This window comes from Octopus sinensis, linkage group LG1, assembly GCF_006345805.1.
Source record: "Octopus sinensis linkage group LG1, ASM634580v1, whole genome shotgun sequence".
In the NCBI taxonomy this organism is placed as follows: Eukaryota; Metazoa; Mollusca; class Cephalopoda; order Octopoda; family Octopodidae; genus Octopus; species Octopus sinensis.
This window is the reverse complement of record NC_042997.1, coordinates 202432105-202455083: the sequence shown is the minus strand read 5'-3', so window position 1 is coordinate 202455083 and position 22979 is coordinate 202432105. Positions and strand designations below refer to the sequence as shown.

Sequence of the window (22979 nt, the reverse complement as noted above, 5' to 3'; positions counted from 1 at the left end):
GGACCACGTTTCGGACTTCTCCCACTGGGACGAAGACCGCTTCGCTCAACAACAACAGCACCAACACCAACACCAACACCAAAACCAATGAACAAAGTAATTTGAATGCTAAAGGGTTAATGCTGTAATATAGTGAGTCTGATAAATTCTAATGTAATCATAGTAATGACATTGCCTCCTTCACAAGAAAGGAATGAGGTAATTTCATAATATTTCATTATTTAATTAATCATTAACTCTACCATTAATCTGATAAACTGTTGCTTTTTTTAAACTATATTGGTGGATTTCTTTTCAGACAGCATCTAGAATGTTATGCAGATATCAACAAGGCTTAATCTAAACTTATTTTTGATGTGTCTATGAACTTTAGATAATTCTCGTCAATTTTTGGCATGAGGCCAGCAATTTTAAGGGAGGGAATAAGTCGATTAGATGCTAAACTGGTTCTTATTTTATCGATCCCAAAATGGCTGAAAGGCTTGATTGACCTTGGTGGAATTTGAACTCAGAATGTAAAGATGGATGAACTGCTACTAAGCATCTTGCCTGGCATGCTAACGATTCTGCTTGCTCACTGTCCTGTTTAATATTGGTTTCAAATTTTGGCACAAGGCCAGCAAGTTTGGGATAGGAGGTAAGTGAATTACATCAACCCTAGTACTCAACTGGTACCTATTTAGCGAACTTGAAAGAGATGGTGAGGAAAGACCCTCAAGGTATAAAGAAAATATAAGAGGGAAAATAAGATAGAGTAGCAGAAAGGGTGGGTGGTTAGTATGTAACACTTTGTAGATTTTAGCATAAAATACATAAAAATGGTAAAAATTGATCGTCATAGAAGAATTTTTGCATATATTTAAAAGTAAAAGAAACTGAAATTTACTTTGGCAACGTCACTTAAAGCATCGGGATAACCGCCATCTTTTGCTTCCACAAACAACATACGAGAACCAGACAGACGGTCTTGGAATGATACTTTTGTTGTTAACAGTCCGGATTTCGGATTCAATTCAAATTCTTCAAATGGGTCACCACCTTCAAAGAAATCAGTAATATATTCTCTTTGTGAATTTTCATGAATAAAGAAATGTTTTTACACACACATATTACTTTTGAAAAATAAATGAAAAACAAAGTTTACTTTCCTTGAGCAGTGACAGCAGAATAAGACATCTTGTGGAAAATAAATCTGATACAAAAATACAGGGTGGCCCAAAAGAAGGTTTACAGTTTTCATGTAGGTACTTTAAATTTCTTTTAAAACATTTTATTACATTTAAATTCTTATCTTACAAACTGAAAAGGGAACTTGACAAAATTAACTAAATTAGCATAGAATAATGTAATTAGAAATATTTCTAATTACAGTGACCAGTGAATAGATTTCACTGTAAATATATACATTTGCGAAGGTTTGGCAGCTATCTCAACTAGCAGGACTTACTACCCTGGACTGATGACGGGCAAAACCCAGAAACATGCATGTCTTCAGGTTGCTAGTCCTAGCTGGTGGGGGTGCTTGCCTCCCCTTTGCAAATATACAGGAAATGTGTCAAAGCCAACAAAGAGCGTTGATGCTTCCTAGGGCTAAACAGCAGTGGTGTAATTCCCTTTATGGGACTGTCATGTTATGTTGACAGTATACAACCACTTATAGAATAATGGTTTCATATTTTTTTTTAATATAATTTAGATCTAAGCTGTTAATATTTGAATAACTGTAAACCTACTTTTGGGCCACCCCGTGTTTTCCTAATGTTGAAAGAAACCCACATGTTCTAGGAGGGGGTATGGTATTATCAATGAAATCAATTCCGATATTTCACTGCAACTTCACTTTATTTTACTGACAATGGAAGGATGCAAGCATAGATTATGTTTGTTGAATTTGGGTCAGGATGCAAGGGGCCATAACTGAGTACTACAACGTTGAACCTCAGCACCCACATCCTAGAACAGTTGTTCTGAACTGGGGTTCATATGATCCGGGGGCAGGGTGACAGGGGAATATAAGATTTTGTTGTTAGGGCTTATGATCAATAAACTGGTTATACTTTTACAATATACAAAATATCTTAACAGTTTTGCATCAGTCGCGGCTACGTCCACGTGGACGTGGGCTGGACTGCGAGCTTTCGTTTGTTGACGACAATCGCAGGCACGGGAGCGCCCAGCGGAGGCCGCACTCACGCTTGATACCGCTGCTGACGACCAAGAACTCACGTTGGCCGTCTACCTTATGCCTCGTTGACAACACATGGACACACAAACTCGTGCTCTCGGTCGTAGCTGCCAACTACTACTGTTCCCAATAATATTTAATTATAAAAATATAATAGGATATTTTTAAAGCATCAAACGGCTATGGGTATCCACCTGAGCAAAATAGGAATCAAAGGGGTTCAAAGGTGAAAATGGTTGAGAACCATTATTGTAGAGGGAGGTGTCAATGGGAAACAAGGAAGGGAGAGACCAAAAAAGATGTTGATCGGATAACATCAAAGAATGGACTGGAAAACCTCTGGCTGAATGCAAGACCATGGCCAGATGCAAGAATTGAAGTGAGGCTGCATGTGCTTGTGGTACCCAACCCTCAACAATGAGGATGGAACAGACAAGCAAGGCCAGAAAGTAAATGAGTACCAGCTGTATACTGGTGCTAGCCTCCTTCAATCCATCTTGGATGTTTTGCTGGGTGAAGGATGAGGGTGTCTATGTTTGATCACAATAACATAAATAGTGAAAATATGATACTTTCTCTATTGGTTCAGTCAGTCTGCTAGAAACAAAAGCCAAATTTCCCTCATATCGCATCCAACCAGTCTGCAGAAAAATGAAATTGGATAATGTGGTTTCAAACACACTAAGTTTGAATATAATATGGGATAGTCATGACTGGAATGTCTCTGATCATAAGTCTACTTGATCTGGGTTGACCTGGTGTTAATAACAATGCGAACAAGTGATTCACTTTCAAAACACAAATATCAAAGAGGATTTCCAAATTTCTCCATGGAAAGTGAAATATTTTAATTACCTATTATATAATAAGATATTTCTCCATTCTGTCCTTTATCTTTGTCAGTTGCTGATAGCGAAGCAATGTGTCTTCCAATTGTAGCATTGGTATACAATTGGGCGTGGTAAGTTTCATTAATAAACGTTGGCCGGTTATCGTTCATGTCTTCTACTGTAACACTAGAGGAAAACAAACGAAAAATTAGAAAAATTACCACTGAAATAGTAATTTAATTATTATGATTTAGAACAAGCTGCACTTTGAGATAAAAAAAAAAAAGAAGAATCCTAAATACTAATCTGATCTGGACGGAATGCAGAAATGGACTACTGAAAGACAAGTGTACTGCTACACATCTTGTGAGGAAAAATCCAGGAATTCACAGACTCCCTACACAATCCTTAAGAAGTTTTCTGGATAAACCAGATTTCTAAAATCATCAATGAAACCTAAGGCATCTTAGCATCACTTAAACTACTGTCAGCTTCTCATTAGCTGACAAATGATATCTAAATATCGGCAAATATAATTTAAATATCCAAAGGAGACCTTTCCACAGAAACTTCTGCTAAAGGGCAATAATTACATACAAATGCAGAGTTATTTACCTTGGCGAACACCGGCTGGTAGCGGAAAAAATAGTAGTAGTAATAGTTATATGTGAGAAAATAAAGGTAAAAATATATCGAAGGAGTTTGTCGAGAGAACCTCTACGTGGCCGCTAGAAATAGCAGTCAACCTGCATTCAAATGACTATCTTACGGGAAAATATAGCATTTGATAATGATGAAGATGTTGCTTCTTGGAAAATTCTTGATCATAAATCTGCTTGTCCAAGGCTGGTGTATTATTATGTAACTATTATAATATGATTTTCTGAAACAAACCTAATGCTGTGATTTATCCAGTTTTCCTTGGCTCTTCAGCATACACTGTGTTGTTGAGAATGTAAGTTATTTTCCCAGACTTATTGACAACCGTTCCAAGTAGGATTTCAATTGGCACCTGTGCCAACGTCGCCTTACTGGCACCTGTGCCAGTGGCATGTGTAAAAAGATTTGAGCGAGGTCATTGCCAGTACCGCCTGACTGGCTGGCTCCCATGCAGGTGGCATGTAAAAAGCACCCACTACACTCACGGAGTGGTTGGCGTTAGGAAGGGCATCCAGCTGTAGAAACTCTGCCAGATCAAGATTGGAGCCTGGTGCAGCCATCTGGTTCGCCAGCCCTCAGTCAAAATCGTCTAACCCATGCTAGCATGGAAAGCGGACGTTAAACGATGATGACTATGAACAATTTAAGAAATATTAATGCAAATGATTTTAACAAATCCTTCAACTCATATGCCCTTCACATATACATTATATAGGTAGAAACAGCCCCCCCCCCACAACATAATAACGGTGCAGGCATGGCACTAGTTGAAGAAATTTGCTTCACAAACATATAGTTTTGAGTTCAGTCCCACTGCACAGTACTTTAAGCAGTGGGACTCTTCTATTATAGCCCAGGGGTGGCCAATGCCTTCTGAGGGAATTTCATAGATGGAAACTGTGACAAGCTCATCACACATACACACGCATTTAAAAATATATACGTACACCCATACAAATATATACATACTCACACACATGATATGAGTGTATTTATATGTGTCTTTGTATTTCTTCTCCAACCACTTGACAACCAACATGGGTTTGTTTACATCCCCCATAACTTAGAGGATCAGCAAAAGAAACCAAAAGAGTAAGTGCCAGATTTAAAATATGGACACGGGTCAATTTGCTCAACCAACCTTAAAAGACCACAGTCCCTTGACTGAAACAAAAATGTATATATCATTAACAGTATTCCCTAATTAGGGTTGATGACAATTACCAGCAAAGTAATTACACAAATTATATTTCTAATTTATATTTCTCTATTTCAGCAGCTCAGTCGTACATGAATAAATGCTGGATGTAACAGTAAGAATATTAAAATTGACTTACTTCAAAATAACAGGAGAGGAATAGCGGGGGAAATCCCCACCGTCTGTACATTCGGCATATAGTTGGTAACTGCCAGGATGTGTTTCGTGATCAAGACGGACTATTGTTTCAAGAACACCAGTTTCAGCTGGAAGTATTAAAAAGAACACAAGATGTAACTGTTTGTTAAATGGACTGATCTTAACAAACTATAAAAACCTATTTCATTCTCTTATTCAACAACCATCGGCCCTCTTAATAAGTTGAATATAAGGGACTGCTGTTTCAGTCTTTTTTTTTTTAAGTCGGAACACTTCTTTTTTGTTATGCAGACACTCACATATAGAGGCACAGATGTGGCTCTGTGGTTAAGAGGTTTGCTTTTTAACCACATTGATTTGGATTCAAATTATATTTGATTCAGTGTTGCACTTTGCCAAGCATCTTCTACTCTAGCTCCAGGCTGACCAGAACCTTATGAGTAGATTTGAGAGAAGGGAACTGTGAGAAGTCAGCTGCACATGTATATATGTATGGGTGCTACTTTGGCATGTGATCTACAAGGGAGATTACTTTAGATTCGTTTTAAAATTATTTTGTACATACTTAGCATTGTAAATGTATATTTTTCAAAATTCTTGCTATTTTAATAATAAAAAAACCATATAATAATTAAAATAAGCATGTAGATCACCCACCAAAGTAAATTTGCTCACGTAGATCACACGGAAAGTAGCACTAATACAAAGTAAACTAAAAAGTAATCTCTCTTGAAATTGTAGATCACACACTAAAATAGTACCTTTCTTTTTCTTAAGAAATGACATGAATTTAGTAGTAGATTCTTGTAAAAATGCAACTGCCTTCGTCTTGTCACTGATCACATTGTAAAAATCTTTAGCCAACATCTTACGGGTTTTTAGAAATTGAAAAGTAAACTAAAAAGTAACCTTGTAGATTACGTGCCAAAGTAGCACCTATGTATGTATGTATAAATACACACACAACTTGTGTCTTGGGAGGGTCATAATACCAATAATAACACACACACTGATTCAATATCACTTCTTTATTGTTAGTCAATTAGTTAAATATCTAACCAGCTAACTAATTGATCCTTTGCTTATTGTACTGGTTAAATAATCAGTCAGTCATTTGTTAGTCAAAATTTTTTGTTGCTCTTTGCAACAAAGTTTACATATATATATATATATATGTAAAATCACTGTTGTAAATTTTACTTATCCATGCTTGTATGGCTCAGACTTGACAGCATTAAGGCAGAGCTTGCTATGGTTGCATGCCCTTCCTGATCTCATTCCTCAGCTGGTTTTATACTACATGTAATTATTAAGACAAAACTACTTGTAGATCCTTGTGGATCAATTATAAGTTATACAACTAGTATTATTATCAGTAAAATAGCGTGATAAAGAGTTTTACCATTCAAGGCAAAAAGAGAGTCGATGGTTAAGAGTTGGTAGCGAATGTTACTTCGTTCATCTTTATCCAAGCACCGTACACGCAGGACCTACAAAAGAACAGGAAATCAAGGTGAGGATTAACAATAACAATATAAAGAGGGTTTATGCAATTGTTTGAAAGATATAAGAGATATATTCCAAATACCAATGTTTAATTCTTGCAACAAACGTCACAGAAAAAAAGAAAAACATAGGCGCAGGAGTGGCTGTGTGGTAAGTAGCTTGCTAACCAACCACATGGTTCCGGGTTCAGTCTCACTGCGTGGCATCTTGGGCAAGTGTCTTCTGCTATAACCCCGGGCCGACCAATGCCTTGTGAGTGGATTTGGTAGATGGAAACTGAAAGAAGCCTGTCGTATATATATATATATTATATATATATATATATATATATATATATATATATATATATATATGTATATATATATATATATAAGTGTGTGTGTATGTGTCTGTGTTTGTCCCCCTAGCATTGCTTGACAACCGATGCTGGTGTGTTTACGTCCCCGTCACTTAGCGGTTTGGCAAAAGAGACCGATAGAATAAGTACTGGGCTTACAAAGAATAAGCCCTGGCGTCGATTTGCTCGACTAAAGGCGGTGCTCCAGCATGGCCGCAGTCAAATGACTGAAACAAGTAAAAGAGTAAAGAGTATTGTAAAGTATGACCATAAGTATGAAGAATATAGACATCATTATAATCGTTATATAGAATACTAGCAACGCCGGGTCATAGTGTTAGTGCATGCATATACAGCTGCATGCATGCACACATACATGCGAGTACTGTCCAAATCTCTGACCAATCACATACAGCTAGCTGGCATTCAATTGGCGTATCAAGTTTTGGGTATTTTGATTGGGTTTTGGATAGAAAATTCACAAAAAAGTCACTTCTATTGATTTTTTAATGGCTTTACAGGGTGACTGGGGAAATGTAAAGATGTGCACGACCACCCTTGGATGGTTTTGAATGACCATAGAAAGTACGAGCCCTCTAACTGAAAAATTGTGGATTTGTATAAAGGACACGCACACACACACACACAGAGACATTTTTGCCGTTTATATATATAGAGATGCCAAGTGTTTTTGTGAACTGACTTAAAGTAATAGGTGTGTACTATGAATGCTCTGTTTACCACTAAAACTCTGGTTTGAACTGCACCTGAATGTGTGATGTTGAGACTGCCTATCAGAAGTGGCTAGAGATGATTTTTCCTGGAGCAGGTAGAGATTAAAGTAAAAATGAAAAGGCAAGCCGTTTGGCATCACTTGAAAAGACATTTTTATTTAGGTAGAGAATATAAATATATACTGTTTTTGATGGAATAGAAGACGCATATTTTTCCAAAAATTGTTTAAAAATAAAATGAACCAGAGTCCTTTATAAAAAGTTGGGGGTCCCATAAGCTATAATGCATAAAAAACTGTAATTCCTGAAAATACGATGCTGAAACTGCAGAGGTCAGCAGATATGGTATCTCTTATTATAAAAGGCAGATTTTATCTGCCTCCCTTTGGGAGTTATACAAATCTACAATATAGCATTTCTTCAATTACAATTTACTTAGCATTTTTTAGAGTACAATGCATCGCGTCATGCCAGGTCCAGTTTTTAAAATTTAAACTCCAATTAAGCAAAATTTACAGAAAACTCACATTCTGGTGTGTGTGTCAAATGCTTTTCTTAGTCTGGTTTACACCACACACAAACGCACACACACAGTGGGCAACGAATAAAATGAAAGTAAATAGCGACAGAGTGATTTGAGCAAGACTAAACTGAAAGTATTTAAACCACTACTCAAAAAATAAAGAAACACAGCAAACAGAAACAAATAAATACATAACGATTTAATCCTCACACAATTTCTTCAATTAGAATTTACCTAAGATTTTTCAGAGTACTTCAGTGGGTGATGCCATAAGAAATTTCTTTCAATTTTACCACCAATTAAGACAAAATTCGAGAAAACTCAATATTTTAACATATCACTCCGAAAACATTGATATACATGTGTGCGTGCGTGAGTGTGTGTGTCTCATTCCTCACACACACGCATACACATACATATACAACTACATACAAACACGTGTGTGTTTGTTATTAGTAAAAAAGGCGCCAAAACTCAACTCACTTATCATTCCAACACATTTGCAAAGACACACGGACGGACAGAAAAGGTAAATTGGTTTTTATTTTACTCTGTATATATTTTATTATATAAATTATATATAGATATATGTATATATAATTGCAGTATGAAACAGTGTTTATGTATAAACAGACGACACTTATATATAGTTACCAAGCCGCCCGAATTTACCTATTCATATTTAAATGAGAATATCAGAGCAAATCTCTTTAGTACATTCGTGAAAACACGTATTATACTTCGTAAACACTTCAACTACAGTTTTGTACAAAAATCGAAGTGTAATTTTAATTCCGTGAATTATGGGAGATTTTTTTCCGAAATTTGTTCCTATTGTGTTTTCAAAATTTGTAATTCTGACAAAAAATGGATACGAATTTCATTATATCAAGCAGCGAGTCAGAATTCGAAGGATTTTCTACTGAAGACCTTCATAAATCTAACTCTATGACTGAAAAAAAAAAAGCATCTTTATATAAGAGTGAAGTTGTGTGTCTGTCTCCTACGATTTAGATTCCTAACTACTCCCACATTTTGCGGTGCTGTTTAACCAAAAGCGGGTATCTTTTAGTCGTCATTCATATCGAGCCCTTCTGGGTATTAGCGTGCGTCTACGATGTGTCTACGATTTAAAAAAAATTTACCATCGTATTTTTCCATTTTTATGCATTTTTTTCGCTATTATATAAGGGAAGTAACTCTCTAAAAATATCTACGATGTGTCAACGATTTAAAAGAAAATTTGCCTTCATTTTTTTTCAATTTTTAATGCATTTTTTTGCTATTTTTTGGCTATAACTCTCTAAAAATGCTTATATATTTATTTCCCTTACAACCCGAGCGATACTGCTAGTATAAGTATAAACGTAGGTAATATCAACATCGTTATGTGTAAAGGAACGTAATCGATATGAATTCAAATACAAGTAATTTTTGTTTGATACATTGATACTGTTCGCACTTGATAATTTCGTTTAACAAAGTTTAAAGTCATTGCCATTGGGGTGCCTGAAGACATGGCTGATCTTCAGGCATTTGCTGCCAACTCAGCCAAAGACCTAGGCTGCGTTCCCCCAACGGGTGCTATCCACCTTGGACGACCTGGCCCAAAACCTAGGCTCATCAAGCTGTCTTTTTCGGACCACACTGAGGCAACCTCTTACCATCTGGCCTCAGTTAAAGCTGGGCGTGAAAATCGGACCACCTTCCGAACACACCCAGGCTTACCGTCCGATCTACGTCTGAAGCTACGTGTAGCGGCTTCCCTGAATAGGAACTCAGCTCTACAGGAAAGCTTCAGTCTTCGGGAAGATGGACAAATCTGGAGATTTGTCAAGACTGATGAAACGTGGAAGAGAGATACCAGCTGGTCTGAGTGCTCTCTACCCACAATAACTAAAAAGACTACAGCAACTCAGGGAAACTAAGCCAGGACAATCTGCCATCCTCCACACACCATCATAAACTGCGAGCAGGGTGCAAATTGTTGTCCTTAAATGCTCGCAGTTTATGCAACAAAATACATTGTTCAACGCCTACGTCAGAAGTGTTGACCCTGACTTCATCACTGTCACGGAAACATGGGCGCATTCCTTACTCTGTGATGGGGTTTTCAACATCACGGGGTACAACCTCTTCCGTAAGGACCGCACTAACCGCCGTGGTGGTGGTGTGATGGTCTACGTTCGTTCAAATTTTTGGTAATTCCTTGTGCCGATTTGAACGAATCACAAGAAGAAGTTTTTTTTCTGTGACGTACGTATGACCATGTCAACACTCCTGCTTGGCGTTGTTTATCGTCCCCCAATTTACCATCAGGACACACAGCTTTGCAACATCCTCCGAGCTGCAGCCAGGAAAACAGCACTTATGTGTATTGCAGGCGATTTCAATCATCCTGAGATCGATTGGGAAACCTTCCGTTGGCCACAGAGTGCAAACGATTTTGTTGAGCTTGTGCTGGACTCAAACTGGTCACAAGTAGTCACCTCTCCAACAGAGGCGACAACACCTTGGACATGCTCTTCACCACAACTCCTGAAGCGGTTATCAATTGCACTACGGAGGAACCTCTAGGTGACTCTGATCATGCTATGATCATCGCCAATCTGGCTCTTGCGGGCAACAAACACCTGAACCATCTCCAATCTGCTTCCTTCGATTGGAAGAGAGCAGATTGGAACCTGTACCACACTGAACTACAGCACCCAAACTGGCGTGAATTCTACAACTCTGGAGATGTGAATACTATACTCCAGAGTATCCTGACAGCAAGGTTTTCTGGAAATATGTGCATTCAAAGCAGAGACCTCACTCTCCAGTGGGCCCTCTTCGCAACCCTCACACGAACCAGATCACTGACGACCCCAAGGAATGCGCAGAACTCATTGCCGAGTGCTATGCAAACATATTCACTGTTGAAAGTCAAAATGTACCATCTTCACCATCACTAACAGCAAACTCCATAACAACTATGGAATTTACACCTGCAATGCTGCGACATCACCTTCAAAATAAGCGCAACTATGCCTCCCCTGGTCTCGATGGAGTTACATACCTGCTTCTCAAACGTGGCAGGCACTTCCTTTTACACCAGCTTTCTATTTTCTTCCAGTACTGTCTCAACAATGGTGCTACTACTCCCGGAGCAGTGGAAAACTGCCAGTGTCATTCCTCTGTTCAAAAAGGGTGACCACACATCACCTGTCAACTATCGCCCAGTCAGTCTCACTAGCTGTATTGCAAAACTGATGGATTCGTGTGTCAGAAAAACACTCTGGAACTTCTGGAGCTCTCAGTCTCATCCGACCCTCACAATATGGATTTGTCCCTAACTCCAGCTGCAGTGACCAGCTTGTCGAGTTCCTTGAGGACATTACTCAGATCACTGACAGTGGCTCATGGGTGGATTTGTCTACCTTGACTTTGCTAAGGCTTTCAACTCTGTGCCACACAAAGGCTTATGGTGAAACTCTCTGCAATGGGTGTGGGGGATGACCTTTTTAACTGGTTGAAATCCTTCATCCTCAGCCGAAAGGAGGTAGTCACAGTTCTAGGACAGCACTCTACACCATATGAGATGTCATCGGGTGTACCACAGGGATCTGTCCTTGGTCCCCTCCTGTTTGTGGCATACAATAATGACATAGATGCCAATTTAAAGAATGCCACAGTATTGAAATATGCAGACGACATCAAGCTGTACCTTGAAATCAAGAGGACTGATCCTGATGTCTACAACTCTTTCCTGCAATCAGACCTAGAACAATGCAGCAATGGATCACAGACTGGCAACTGAAACTGGCTGTGGACAAGTGTACCACCATGCATTTGGGAGAAAAACCCTGCGTCCACATACTCCCTCCACAACACTGATATCAAGAAATCCTCTTGCGAGCGTGACCTAGGCATCACTGTCAGCAGTGATTTGCGTTGGACAAAGCATATCTCTAAAATTGTCAAGAAGGCCGAGGGTGTCTTGGCATCACTCAGCGACTTTTGTTAGCCGCTCTCCAGCCATCTATTTAAACTGTATACAGCTATGTACGACCACACTTGGAATTCGCATCATCAGTTTGGAATCCCTATCTTGCTCAGAACATTGACCTCCTGGAATCTGTCCAGAGACGTGCAACCAAACGCATACCCTCCATCAGACACCCACCATATTCTGAGCGCCTTGTTTCCCTGGCATGGATTCACTGAAGCTCCGGCGTCTGGCGACGGACTTGTAAACACACACAAGGTTATCAACCACCTCACCAACAACAACACTGAACACCTTTTTGATCTCCATGTGTCTAACACCTGGACATGCCTACAAAGTCAGAAAACAGCACAGCTCCCATGACTTTTGGAAACATTTTTTCACGCTCAGGGTTGCTGAAGCGTGGAATAAACTGCCTGCATCAGTTTTTGACTGCCATGAACTGCATCCTTTAAGCCCTCATGCTTCCCGAAATCCGTCGAAACTACACCTGATTATTATACACTTTAGATGAGTTGTAGTGCACCTGAGCACTGTACACAATTATTATTATTATTATTATTTTTACATGCAAAGATTTTCGGACGTGAAGAGTGTGCACATGGAAGAAGACACTTGCACAGTGTTGCAAAACCTGGAACCATGTGATTTCACCCATTTAAAATGCATTGACTACTTTACTAAATGATGGTCAAAATCATCGGATTAAAATCGTTGTCCGTTTTCTTTCCCATACATAAAATAAAATATTCAAGAATGTTAGTAGCAGTTCTCGTAATTACGGGTTACAGATACAAGGGACATAATCGTAGCGGCTTTTTCCTCTTGTCGGATTCAATAAAGAGTTAGTTCCCTTGAAACTAGGAATAAACGGAGAACAGCGAGAAGGGAGAAACCTGAGAGCGTGTTTGTATCTGAAGGAAAGAGGGGTAACGAGAGAAAACTGGCTTGGAACAGGTATGTGATGGGGGTACGGAAAATAAGAACCACGCGCTCAAAGTGAACAGAATCTGTGGAATATGGAGACTGAGAAAGGTATGGACCAAAGGAAGAAAACTAATTTGAAATAGTTGTCTCACAGAGACGGCAAAGAACTGTGTTGAATGGCGATGAGCAGTGCAGGAGTCATGTAGGCACGATGAATCAAGTGTTAAAACTGGAGATGTCCCTGCACCCACTATAACGAAGACAAACCTTCCTTCTCTCCTACACTGCAACCAATCTTCCTATCACCCATCCCTCACACATTTTCCTAACACCCATCTGTTCATCCCACTTCTAATTACAGGACTGTCCATTCAGTTCCTGTGATTGAGACCACTTCCAGCTAAATGTGCCCTCATATCTTCCCTTACCTCCTTATTACACTGAACACCATTTTCACTTCTCTTTTCTCTCTACAAACCCACATTTTGCCAGTGACCCTCTTCCCTTCTTGTTACTTCTGACTTTGCCCCAAGCTCTGTGCATCACTCTCACACACCACCCTCACTCACTTCACATCCTCCAACTGATATTCACAAATGATCCTTACCTCCACTTACCCCTTACAAACTAACTCACCCACCCATACCATTTATATTCAGTTTACTTTCCTGTAACTCGTGGGTACACCCTGACTTCATCACCATCTTCTGACTGGGGTAACCATGTATTTCCCCCACAGCATGACACCTGTTCCTGTCCTCCTTATCAAACTAACTTCTCCTCATCTGGCACAAAGTCACCTCCCTTCAACACACAACCCCAACTCATTTGGGGTGTCTTCCCTAGTAAGTTACTCGGTAACCTCTCTAGTGCCAGAGCCACATAAAAACACACCCAGTACACTCTGTAAAGTGGTTGGCATTCAACTGGAGATCCAGACACAAAAACGAAGCTAAAGCAGACATTGAAGTATGACACAGTCCTCTGTCTCACCAGCCTCTGTCAAACCATCCAACTGATGCCAGAATGGAAAATGGACATTAAATAATGATAATATCTGTGACATGAATATAACCTGTATCTAGAATAATAACAACAAACTTTCTTAAAAAATAAGATAAGATATTTCCAAACCAAATTTTAGTTGTAATGTAGACATTTCTGATTGCAGCTGCACATAATTTCCGTTCAGATGTTGTAGCAATACAAACTGGATGACCACTCAGTGGCTTAGTGGTTAGAAGTATTTGGCTCATGATCATAACGTCATGAGTTTGATTCCTGGTGACGTGTTCTGTCCTTGAGCAAGACATTTTATTTCACATTACAGCAGTCCACTCAGCTGGCAAACAAGGGCCACTCTTGTCATGCTGAATCACCCCCAAAACTACATTAATGCCACTTGCACCTTAATTCCATGAGCAGGTTGTTCTGTTGATCACATCAGCTGGAACCCTCAATGTTGTAACTGATGGCTTGCCAGTTGATGGTTAAACCTAACATCTTCTCTTAGATATTTCTGAGAGAGAACTTACCGATTGATACGGTGGTGCTTCTTCCCGAACTGCAGCGTTATATTGGGGCTGTTCAAAGACTGGGTCATTATCGTTGACATCTTCCACTGATACAATGGCTGAACACGTCCCATTAAGCTGAGGGTCACCACCATCTTGAACCTGAAAAATAACATTGAATATTAATTATATAATAAAACCATATTAAGGGAGATCAACATTAACAGGATTTTAATTAATGAATGTGTAGCGAATCCTGCATGCATGAAGTGGATTCAATCCAACATAGCCAAATTTAAATCAACACTGCTACAGAACTTTTCCCCCGGTGGAACAATGGTTTTTCTCTGACACCAGTTTTACATTTTCCAGATGCCTTTAGCTAGGCCGAAATAATATCTTCACCACTTGACCCTTTCTAACCTCTTCTACTTCACCAAAAGCTAGAATAGATAACAAGACCACCAACTAAATCTATTGTTCTCAATGATATATCTATCCTTCTGGATAGTTATAAAAGCAAGAACACCCCAAGCAAAAACCAGTCAGTCACATCATGATGACTTAACGAGGCCGGCTGACCAACCTTGGTCAGAGGGGGAAAGCAACTGTGAGACAACACCCTATAATTCTCTCTAGCTCTAATCCTGGTCTCTTACAACATCATTCTATTGCTATCTGTGAATTACAACTATAAACAATGAAGAGAACCCAAACTTTACTTCACATGCTTTTGGATGTATCAAAGCCTACCCATCAAGGCAAGGTATTCTAACGTAACAGTAAGTAAACATTTCCTTAAAACTTCATATATTGTTCATCCTTCACATCCTACAGTATGCAATTATAACAACAAATCTTTATTGTTACCACTGCCTCCACCAACATCATCAATAATAATGTTTACCTATTCAATTTCTACCATTACAACTGGTAACTACACCAAAACTTATTTCTGCTGTTACAAATGTGAATAGTATATGGGTGGATGTACATGTGTGGGTTTATATGGGTGTGTACACGTAAATGTTTATATGTGTACATATATGTGGAAGTTTATTTGGCCAAGTGGTTAGGGTATTGCACTCGTGATTATGGAATTGTGGTTTTGATTTTCAGGCTGGATGGGTGTTGTGTTCTTGGGCAAAGCACTTCATTTCATGTTGCTCCAGTTCACTCAGCTGTAAATGGTAACCCTGTGACAGATTAGGCTTCTGATCAGGGGAATGTTTGCCTGCCCACCTACCCAGCAAGGTGGCATCATTCAAAACCTAAAACAACGCAAAGCACATTGTGTATAGCAACATCTAAAAGTCTGGTTGATCATGTGATGTGGATATCAATTGCAGGTGTGGCTGATTAGTTAAGAAGCTTGCTTCCTAACCAAAAGCTCTTGGGTTCAATACTGGGTCAACCAAACCTTACGAGTGGATTTGGTTGACAGAAACTGGAAGAAACCTGTCATCTGTGTGTTTATATATGTATATAAATTGGAAGGCAGTGAGCTGGCAGAAATGTTAGCACGCCGGGCAAAACGCTTAGTGGTATTTCATCTGCTGCTACATTCTGAGTTCAAATTCAGCTGAGGTCGACTTTGCCTTTCATCCTTTCGGGGTTGATTAAGTAAGTACCAGTTACACACTAAGGTCGATATAATCGACTTAATCCCTTTGTCTGTCCTTGTTTGTCCTCTCTGTGTTTAGCCCCTTGTGGGTAGTAAAGAAATAGGTATTTCGTCTGTCTTTATGATCTGAGTTCAAATTCTGACGAGGTTGACTTTGCCTTTCATCCTTTCAGGGTTGATAAATTAAGTACCAGTTGTGTACTAGGGTCTATCTAATTGACTGCTCCCCTCCCCCAAAATTTTGGGCCTTGTGCCTAGAGGAGAAAAGAATATAGATGTATGTAAATATTTTTTGATTTCTGTATATAACTGTTGTGGGTTTATATGTGTGGGATAGCTATGTACCTCCTCTGTAGCAAGACACCTGTGCTTATCCCTCTATCGTATTTAAGCCATTTAACACTTGGCATAAAGCTACCACCTCCTCTCTCAAATAACTTAGTTGTGAGTTTCATGGTAATCTTAGTAGTGCTGGTGACATGAAAAAAGCACTTAGTGCTTACTGCAAAGCGGTTGGTGTTAGGAAGAGCATCTAGTCATAGAAACCATGCCAAAGCAGATGCTGAAGTTTCATGCAGTCTTGAGGTGTGTCAGATCCAATCCATGCCAGTATAAAAAAAAATGAATGTTAAATGAGGATGTGTGTGTGTATAAGGTATCTTGGAAATAGGTAAAAGTAACTTCAATAAAAAATAATCTTTTACCATTCTGTTTAGTAAATATTTTTGATGGAATCAAGTTGACTTTTCTTCATTTACAGTGTTTGTTCCAGTATGTCTTTACTAGTCTCATATTGCCTCACTAACTATGTTCTCCAGTAGGAAACAATAAATTTGCTTTATTAAACAGAATATATTGATTGGTTACATTGGCAAACAGCCAGGCATTTGTACAGCAGGAATCGAGTGAATTGTATTGACTTTAGCACATGAATAGCACATATTTTATAAAACTCTCCAGAGAGAGACGAAAAGTAAGGCTGATCTTGGGGGATTTGAACTAAGAATATTGAGGAATGGAACTAACTACTCAAAGATATTTGTGTTTCTACTGTTCTACCATTTTACTAAATGGTAGAACAGTTATTTTTTTAAAGAAAAAAAAAATTGTGGGCTGTGGTATTTAAGAAGTTTGGATTTTAACCACTTAGTTCTGATTACAATTCCATTGTGTGACATCTTGGTCAGGTATCTTCTTTCATAGAATTCAGTATGTGAAAATTGTACAGAATTCTGTTGTGCAAGTACATAAACAGATACACACATTAATGTTTGCTTTTATGATCAGTTATAATAAAATAAATTTTTCTTTGAAGTCACTGTCAATAATACATGTAGGTGTGTGTGTGTGTGTGTATATATATATATATACATATAATCAAAATAAGCAGCAAGGATATCCAGAGGTAATGCAGTATGATGGTTTCATGCAACTCCATTTAATTGAACAAAGCAATCATTACATCAATTTAAAATGCAGAGCAATCTTCAGCTGCACAAAGACATAGAATTTAATTAAATTAGAACAGACGGACACATTGAGTATAATTATACCTAAAATCTCCAAGAAGAGATTTTAAGTATAATTTTCTTGGAGATTTTACGTATAATTATACTAATGTGTCCATCTGTTTTAATTTAATTAAATTCTATGTCTTTGTGCAGCTGAAGATTGTTCTGCATTTTAAATTGATGTAATGATTGCATTGTTCAATTAAATGGAGTTGCATGACGTAATCATACTGCATTACCTCTGGATATCCTTGTTACCTATTTTGATTTTAATCACCTTGCTTTGAAATTGTATGGATAATACTGTACTAAATTCTGGTGCCTCAACTTAAGTACCATAGTCCTCTGAATATATATATATATATACAAATATGTCATCATCATCGTTTAATGTATGTTCTCCATGCTGGCATGGGTTGGACGGTTCGACTGGGGTCTGGGAAGCTTGGAGGCTGCACTAGGCTCCAGTCTGATCTGGCAGAGTTTCTACAGCTGGATGCCCTTCCAAACGCCAACCACTCTGAGAGTGTAGTGGGTGCTTTTTTTATGTGTCACTGGCACAGGGGGATGGCATCAACCATGCCACTCCTATTTTTCCATTTAAAACTTTCACTGATCATCAATCTAATATATTCAGTGTGAATGTTCAATTGACTTTTGTTGTTTTTGTTTTTAATTTTGGATTTATGTATATATATATATAAATAATTAGAGTTTTATGTTTTGCCCATCATACAATGGCGAATTTTCAAAGCATAATTTTGTTGCCATGGGTAATATTAGGAAAAAATGGCTTCTACATACAATTCTTTCACTTGTTTCAGGCATTTGAATGTAGGTGTAGGAGTGGCTGTGTGGTAAGTAGTTTGGTTGGGAAGCAAGTTGCTTAACCACACAGCCATGCCTGTTCCAGTATACATACTTTTATATGGAAATACTTTTATGCTGCTTTTAATTCTTCTATAAAATTAATGAAAATTTATTCATTAATCAAGCGTGATCGTTGCCAGTCAGGCAGTACTAGCATTGCCCACGACAATGATTTCACTTGACTCAACAGGTCTTCTCAAGCACAGTTCATTACCCAATGATTGAAGTGTACTGCAAACATTAATTTCTTTAACAGATCCCACGACCACCAATTTCACGTAGATTATCAATATGAAAGCACAGTGCCATGCTGTATAAACTTTCATGACAATTATATACAATGACAAAGACAGTGGACATAGTTTATCATATTTCATGTTGTTTCGTTTTGTGATGCCAAAATTTTGTGATCTCATTACCCTTGTTGGTGATGAAAGGTTACTTTACCAAGCTTCCCTCTTTGCTAATTGCATTCAAACTAGTAAAGATGATATTGATTTTACTAATGTTATTTTATTTGCTGAACTTGTTAGTTACATCATTATCATATAATCTATATATATATATCTCAAACGTTTCAACCAAATCAAATCAAATTTTACATGGTAATACTATCAGACCCTGTGAGTGTCAACATGTAAGGTTTTTGAATTAAAACAATGCAATATTGGCACTGGTTCCGTATTATGTGTCAAAACTCAAAGAATAAAAGTGAAAAAATAACATCTATATTGTAATGTGATATATCATTTCACTTTTATATTTCTGTTTTTAATTCTGACGACAACGACATCATATTTTGTATATGACTGTGTATCTGTCTGTGAATGTATTATTTCTTAACTGCCCACAAGGGGCTACACACAGAGGGGACAAACAATGACAGACAAATGGATTAAGTCAATTATATCGACCCAGTGCATAACTGGTACTTATTTAATCAACCTCAAAAAGATGAAAGGCAAAGTTGACCTTGGCGGAATTTGAACTCAGAATGTAGTGGCAGACGAAATACCGCTAAGCATTTTGCCCGGCATGCTATCATTTCTGCCAGCTCACCACCTGTCTGTGTCTTTCTCTGTAAGTTATGTTATTAAACACACTATATGTATGTGAGGGCTGGTCAATGTCAATACGAAATTTTATTTTCATTTTGATTAAAACAATGACATTTCATAGAGATAATTTTTCTATTTACAGAGATGTATTTGTATAGCAAGTGTCTTAATCTGAGATCATGTGCTCAACACATGTACACACATATATGCATGCATACGCATTTACACATATACATACACATACGTAAACACATATATAACATGAACTAACAGTTACTTTCTCAGATGCAGCACAAAATTTTATATATACAAACTATACGATTTTTATTCCGAGCAACGTCGGGTATCTCTGCTAGTATTCCCAGACCCCAGTTGAACCGTCCAACCCATGCTAGCATGGAAAGCGGACGTTAAACGATGATGATGATATAAAAAAAACAAAAATCAGAAACACTTAAAGAGACATAACTAAAGAAAATAAGGGGGAGTAATCCAGCTCTCAATTATTTCAACTCCCATGATCTGCAGCCCACCTGTTATCAAGAGGTTGATAACAGGTGGGCCACAGTTCACAGATGAATCTGAGAGGTTCTCTTGGAAATAGAAGATGGTAGATATGCAAAGATATTTTTTTATGTAAGATATGATGTGAAGATGTTTTGATTCCCGAACTGGATAAGGCATAGTGTACTGGAGCAAAACACTTCATTTTATGTTGCTCCTGTCCACTTAGCCGCAGATGAGTAACCCAGCAATGAACTAGCATCCTGTTCAGATTTGGTGGTGGTGGAGGAACACTTTTGTGATCTCAGTCATACGCCATGGAAACTGGGTCACCAGCTCGATGACTTGTAGGGTTCAAGACAGAGTTACTGCTAAGGTATGATATAAATATTACACGGGTTATGGGAAAGAGTAAAACATTGAAAGTGAACCATTATGAAAACAAATTGCTGACCCCTTCTTTCCATTGGTCAGTTAATCATGAACCTTAATTCAATATAAATCTGTTGGTTTTATTGTGTCTGTTCCCATGTGAAAATTTAAGTAACAAAAAAAAAAAACAAAAAAAAAAATCTTACCAAAATGGTCAAGTTGTAGATATTCACTGTTTCTCGGTCAAGAATTTCATTCAACGTAAGGTCACCATTGTTTGTAATCTTAAACGTGTTTCCTGATTTAGAAGAGAAAAGAGAAAAAAAAATGTTAGATATGTATTGAAGTTTTGATCAGTTTTTATATGTACATTGCGAGAATTTTCTCAAAGATGCTGGAAATGTTAGTGTGAGAGAAATTGGTATGGATATGCCAGGACTAAAGTCAAATGGATACACCAGAGTACGTGTCTTCAAGGAATGAAGAAGCAACCACAATGTGAAGCTGTATGACATACAGGAACACCCTGAGTGCAATCTAAAACAACCAGCTGGGATGGGTTGGGGAGCTTCTAGGATGTCACTCAAGCTGCTGAAAATATAGTAGCCAAACCTTCCTCAAAACAATCTTGCTGTCTTAAAGACATTTTAGAGAATGTAATTCTAGATACATCATTCTGAGAGAGAGAGAGAGAGAGAGAGAGAGAGAGAGAGAGAGAGAGAGAGATAGAGAGAGAGAGAGAGAGAGAGAGAGAGAGAGAGAGAGAGAGAGAGAGAGAGAGAGAGAGAGAGAGAGAGAGAGAGAGAGAGAGAGAGAGAGAGAGAGAGAGAGAGAGAGATCACTGGAATGGCTGGGATACTTCTGAAAATAGGTCTGCTTAATCAGATCCTACCTGAGGATTAATAACAACAATAATCAACTGACTGTTAACCTATTTATCAGGGGTGCAGAGATGAGGGGTATAACTGCAAGAATCTATGCCTCTAACAGCTCCTGTCATTGCTGATACACATTTCTCATGGCTACACACCGACTGACTCGCTTGGCTTAAATGTAATTTTTCTGTCATTTGTCACAATAACAACATTTTTCGTTAATAATATATAAGTATTTTGTGTTTGGAGCATCACACAAACTTTTGTTCGTCTGTCAACCAGCCAGAAATATATCTTTGTTACAGAACAATAAGGTACTGTACTAGTTACAATAAAAACTGAACTAGCCACAATGAAATATCATGTCTTGTGTTTTCTCTTATTGACCATCTTCTTCTTCTTCTTCTTTATGGAACAGATAAATAAATATTGACAAAACAATCTGTAGAAACAAAGTTTTAATACTTCCAACTCAATATTGTCAAAATAATTCCAGTCTATGGAGAATATTGAACAGTGTTCAATCAATATCAAAAACAGATATTTCGAACCGACTTCTACTGGAGGATATGTGTGTGTGTGTGTGTGTGTGTGTGTGTGTGTGTGTGTATTGGCCAATGTTAATCAATTTGAAGTATAAGTGTATATATAACTGTAGGATAAGTTCTCTAACATGGTATAAGAACACCATCGATAGATATAAGTTCTCTTACTTATAGAGATATCACCATGAGCACGTGTACAGTTGTGTGGTTAAGAAGTTTGCTTCCCGACCACATAGATTCAGTCTCACTGAGCGGTACCTGGGACAAAAGTTTTTAGTTGACAGAAATTGAAAGAAGGTGGCGAGCTGGCAGAAACGTTAGCACGCCGGGCGAAATGCCTAGCGGTATTTTGTCTGCAGCTACGTTCTGAGTTCAAATTCCGCCGAGGTCGACTTTGCCTTTCATCCTTTCAGGGTCGATAAATTAAGTACCAGTTGTGCACTGGGGTCGATATAATCGACTTAATCCGTGTGTCTGTCCTTGTTTGTCCCCTTGTGGGTAGTAAAGAAATAGGTATTTTGTCTGTAGCTACGTTCTGAGTTCAAATTCCGCCGAGGTCGACTTTGCCTTTCATCCTTTCAGGGTCGATAAATTAAGTACCAGTTGTGCACTGTGGTCGATATAATCGACTTAATCCGTGTGTCTGTCCTTGTTTGTCCCCTTGTGGGTAGTAAAGAAATAGGTATTTTGTCTGTAGCTACGTTCTGAGTTCAAATTCCGCGAGGTCGACTTTGCCTTTCATCCTTTCAGGGTCGATAAATTAAGTACCAGTTGTGCACTGTGGTCGATATAATCGACTTAATCCGTGTGTCTGTCCTTGTTTGTCCCCTTGTGGGTAGTAAAGAAATAGGTATTTTGTCTGTAGCTACGTTCTGAGTTCAAATTCCGCCGAGGTCGACTTTGCCTTTCATCCTTTCAGGGTCGATAAATTAAGTACCAGTTGTGCACCGTGGTCGATATAATCGACTTAATCCGTGTGTCTGTCCTTGTTTGTCCCCTTGTGGGTAGTAAAGAAATAGGTATTTTGTCTGTAGCTACGTTCTGAGTTCAAATTCCGCC

General features: G+C 38.3%; 1 protein-coding gene across 5 annotated transcripts in view; it reads right to left on the bottom strand.

Annotated features, from left to right (window-relative positions):
• LOC115232327 (protocadherin Fat 4-like) overlaps positions 1 to 22979 on the bottom strand; it is a 648900-nt gene that overhangs the window by 37348 nt on the left and 588573 nt on the right. For all 5 annotated transcript variants that reach the window (XM_036508327.1, XM_036508328.1, XM_036508334.1 and 2 more), the window contains exons 18-23: positions 20707 to 20798; positions 14583 to 14723; positions 6435 to 6522; positions 5013 to 5139; positions 3041 to 3201; positions 887 to 1038 (exon numbers count right to left, since the gene is read on the bottom strand). In XM_036508327.1, coding sequence (XP_036364220.1) covers positions 887 to 1038; positions 3041 to 3201; positions 5013 to 5139; positions 6435 to 6522; positions 14583 to 14723; positions 20707 to 20798 — 761 coding nt within the window. The remainder of the gene's footprint in view (positions 1 to 886; positions 1039 to 3040; positions 3202 to 5012; positions 5140 to 6434; positions 6523 to 14582; positions 14724 to 20706; positions 20799 to 22979) is intronic.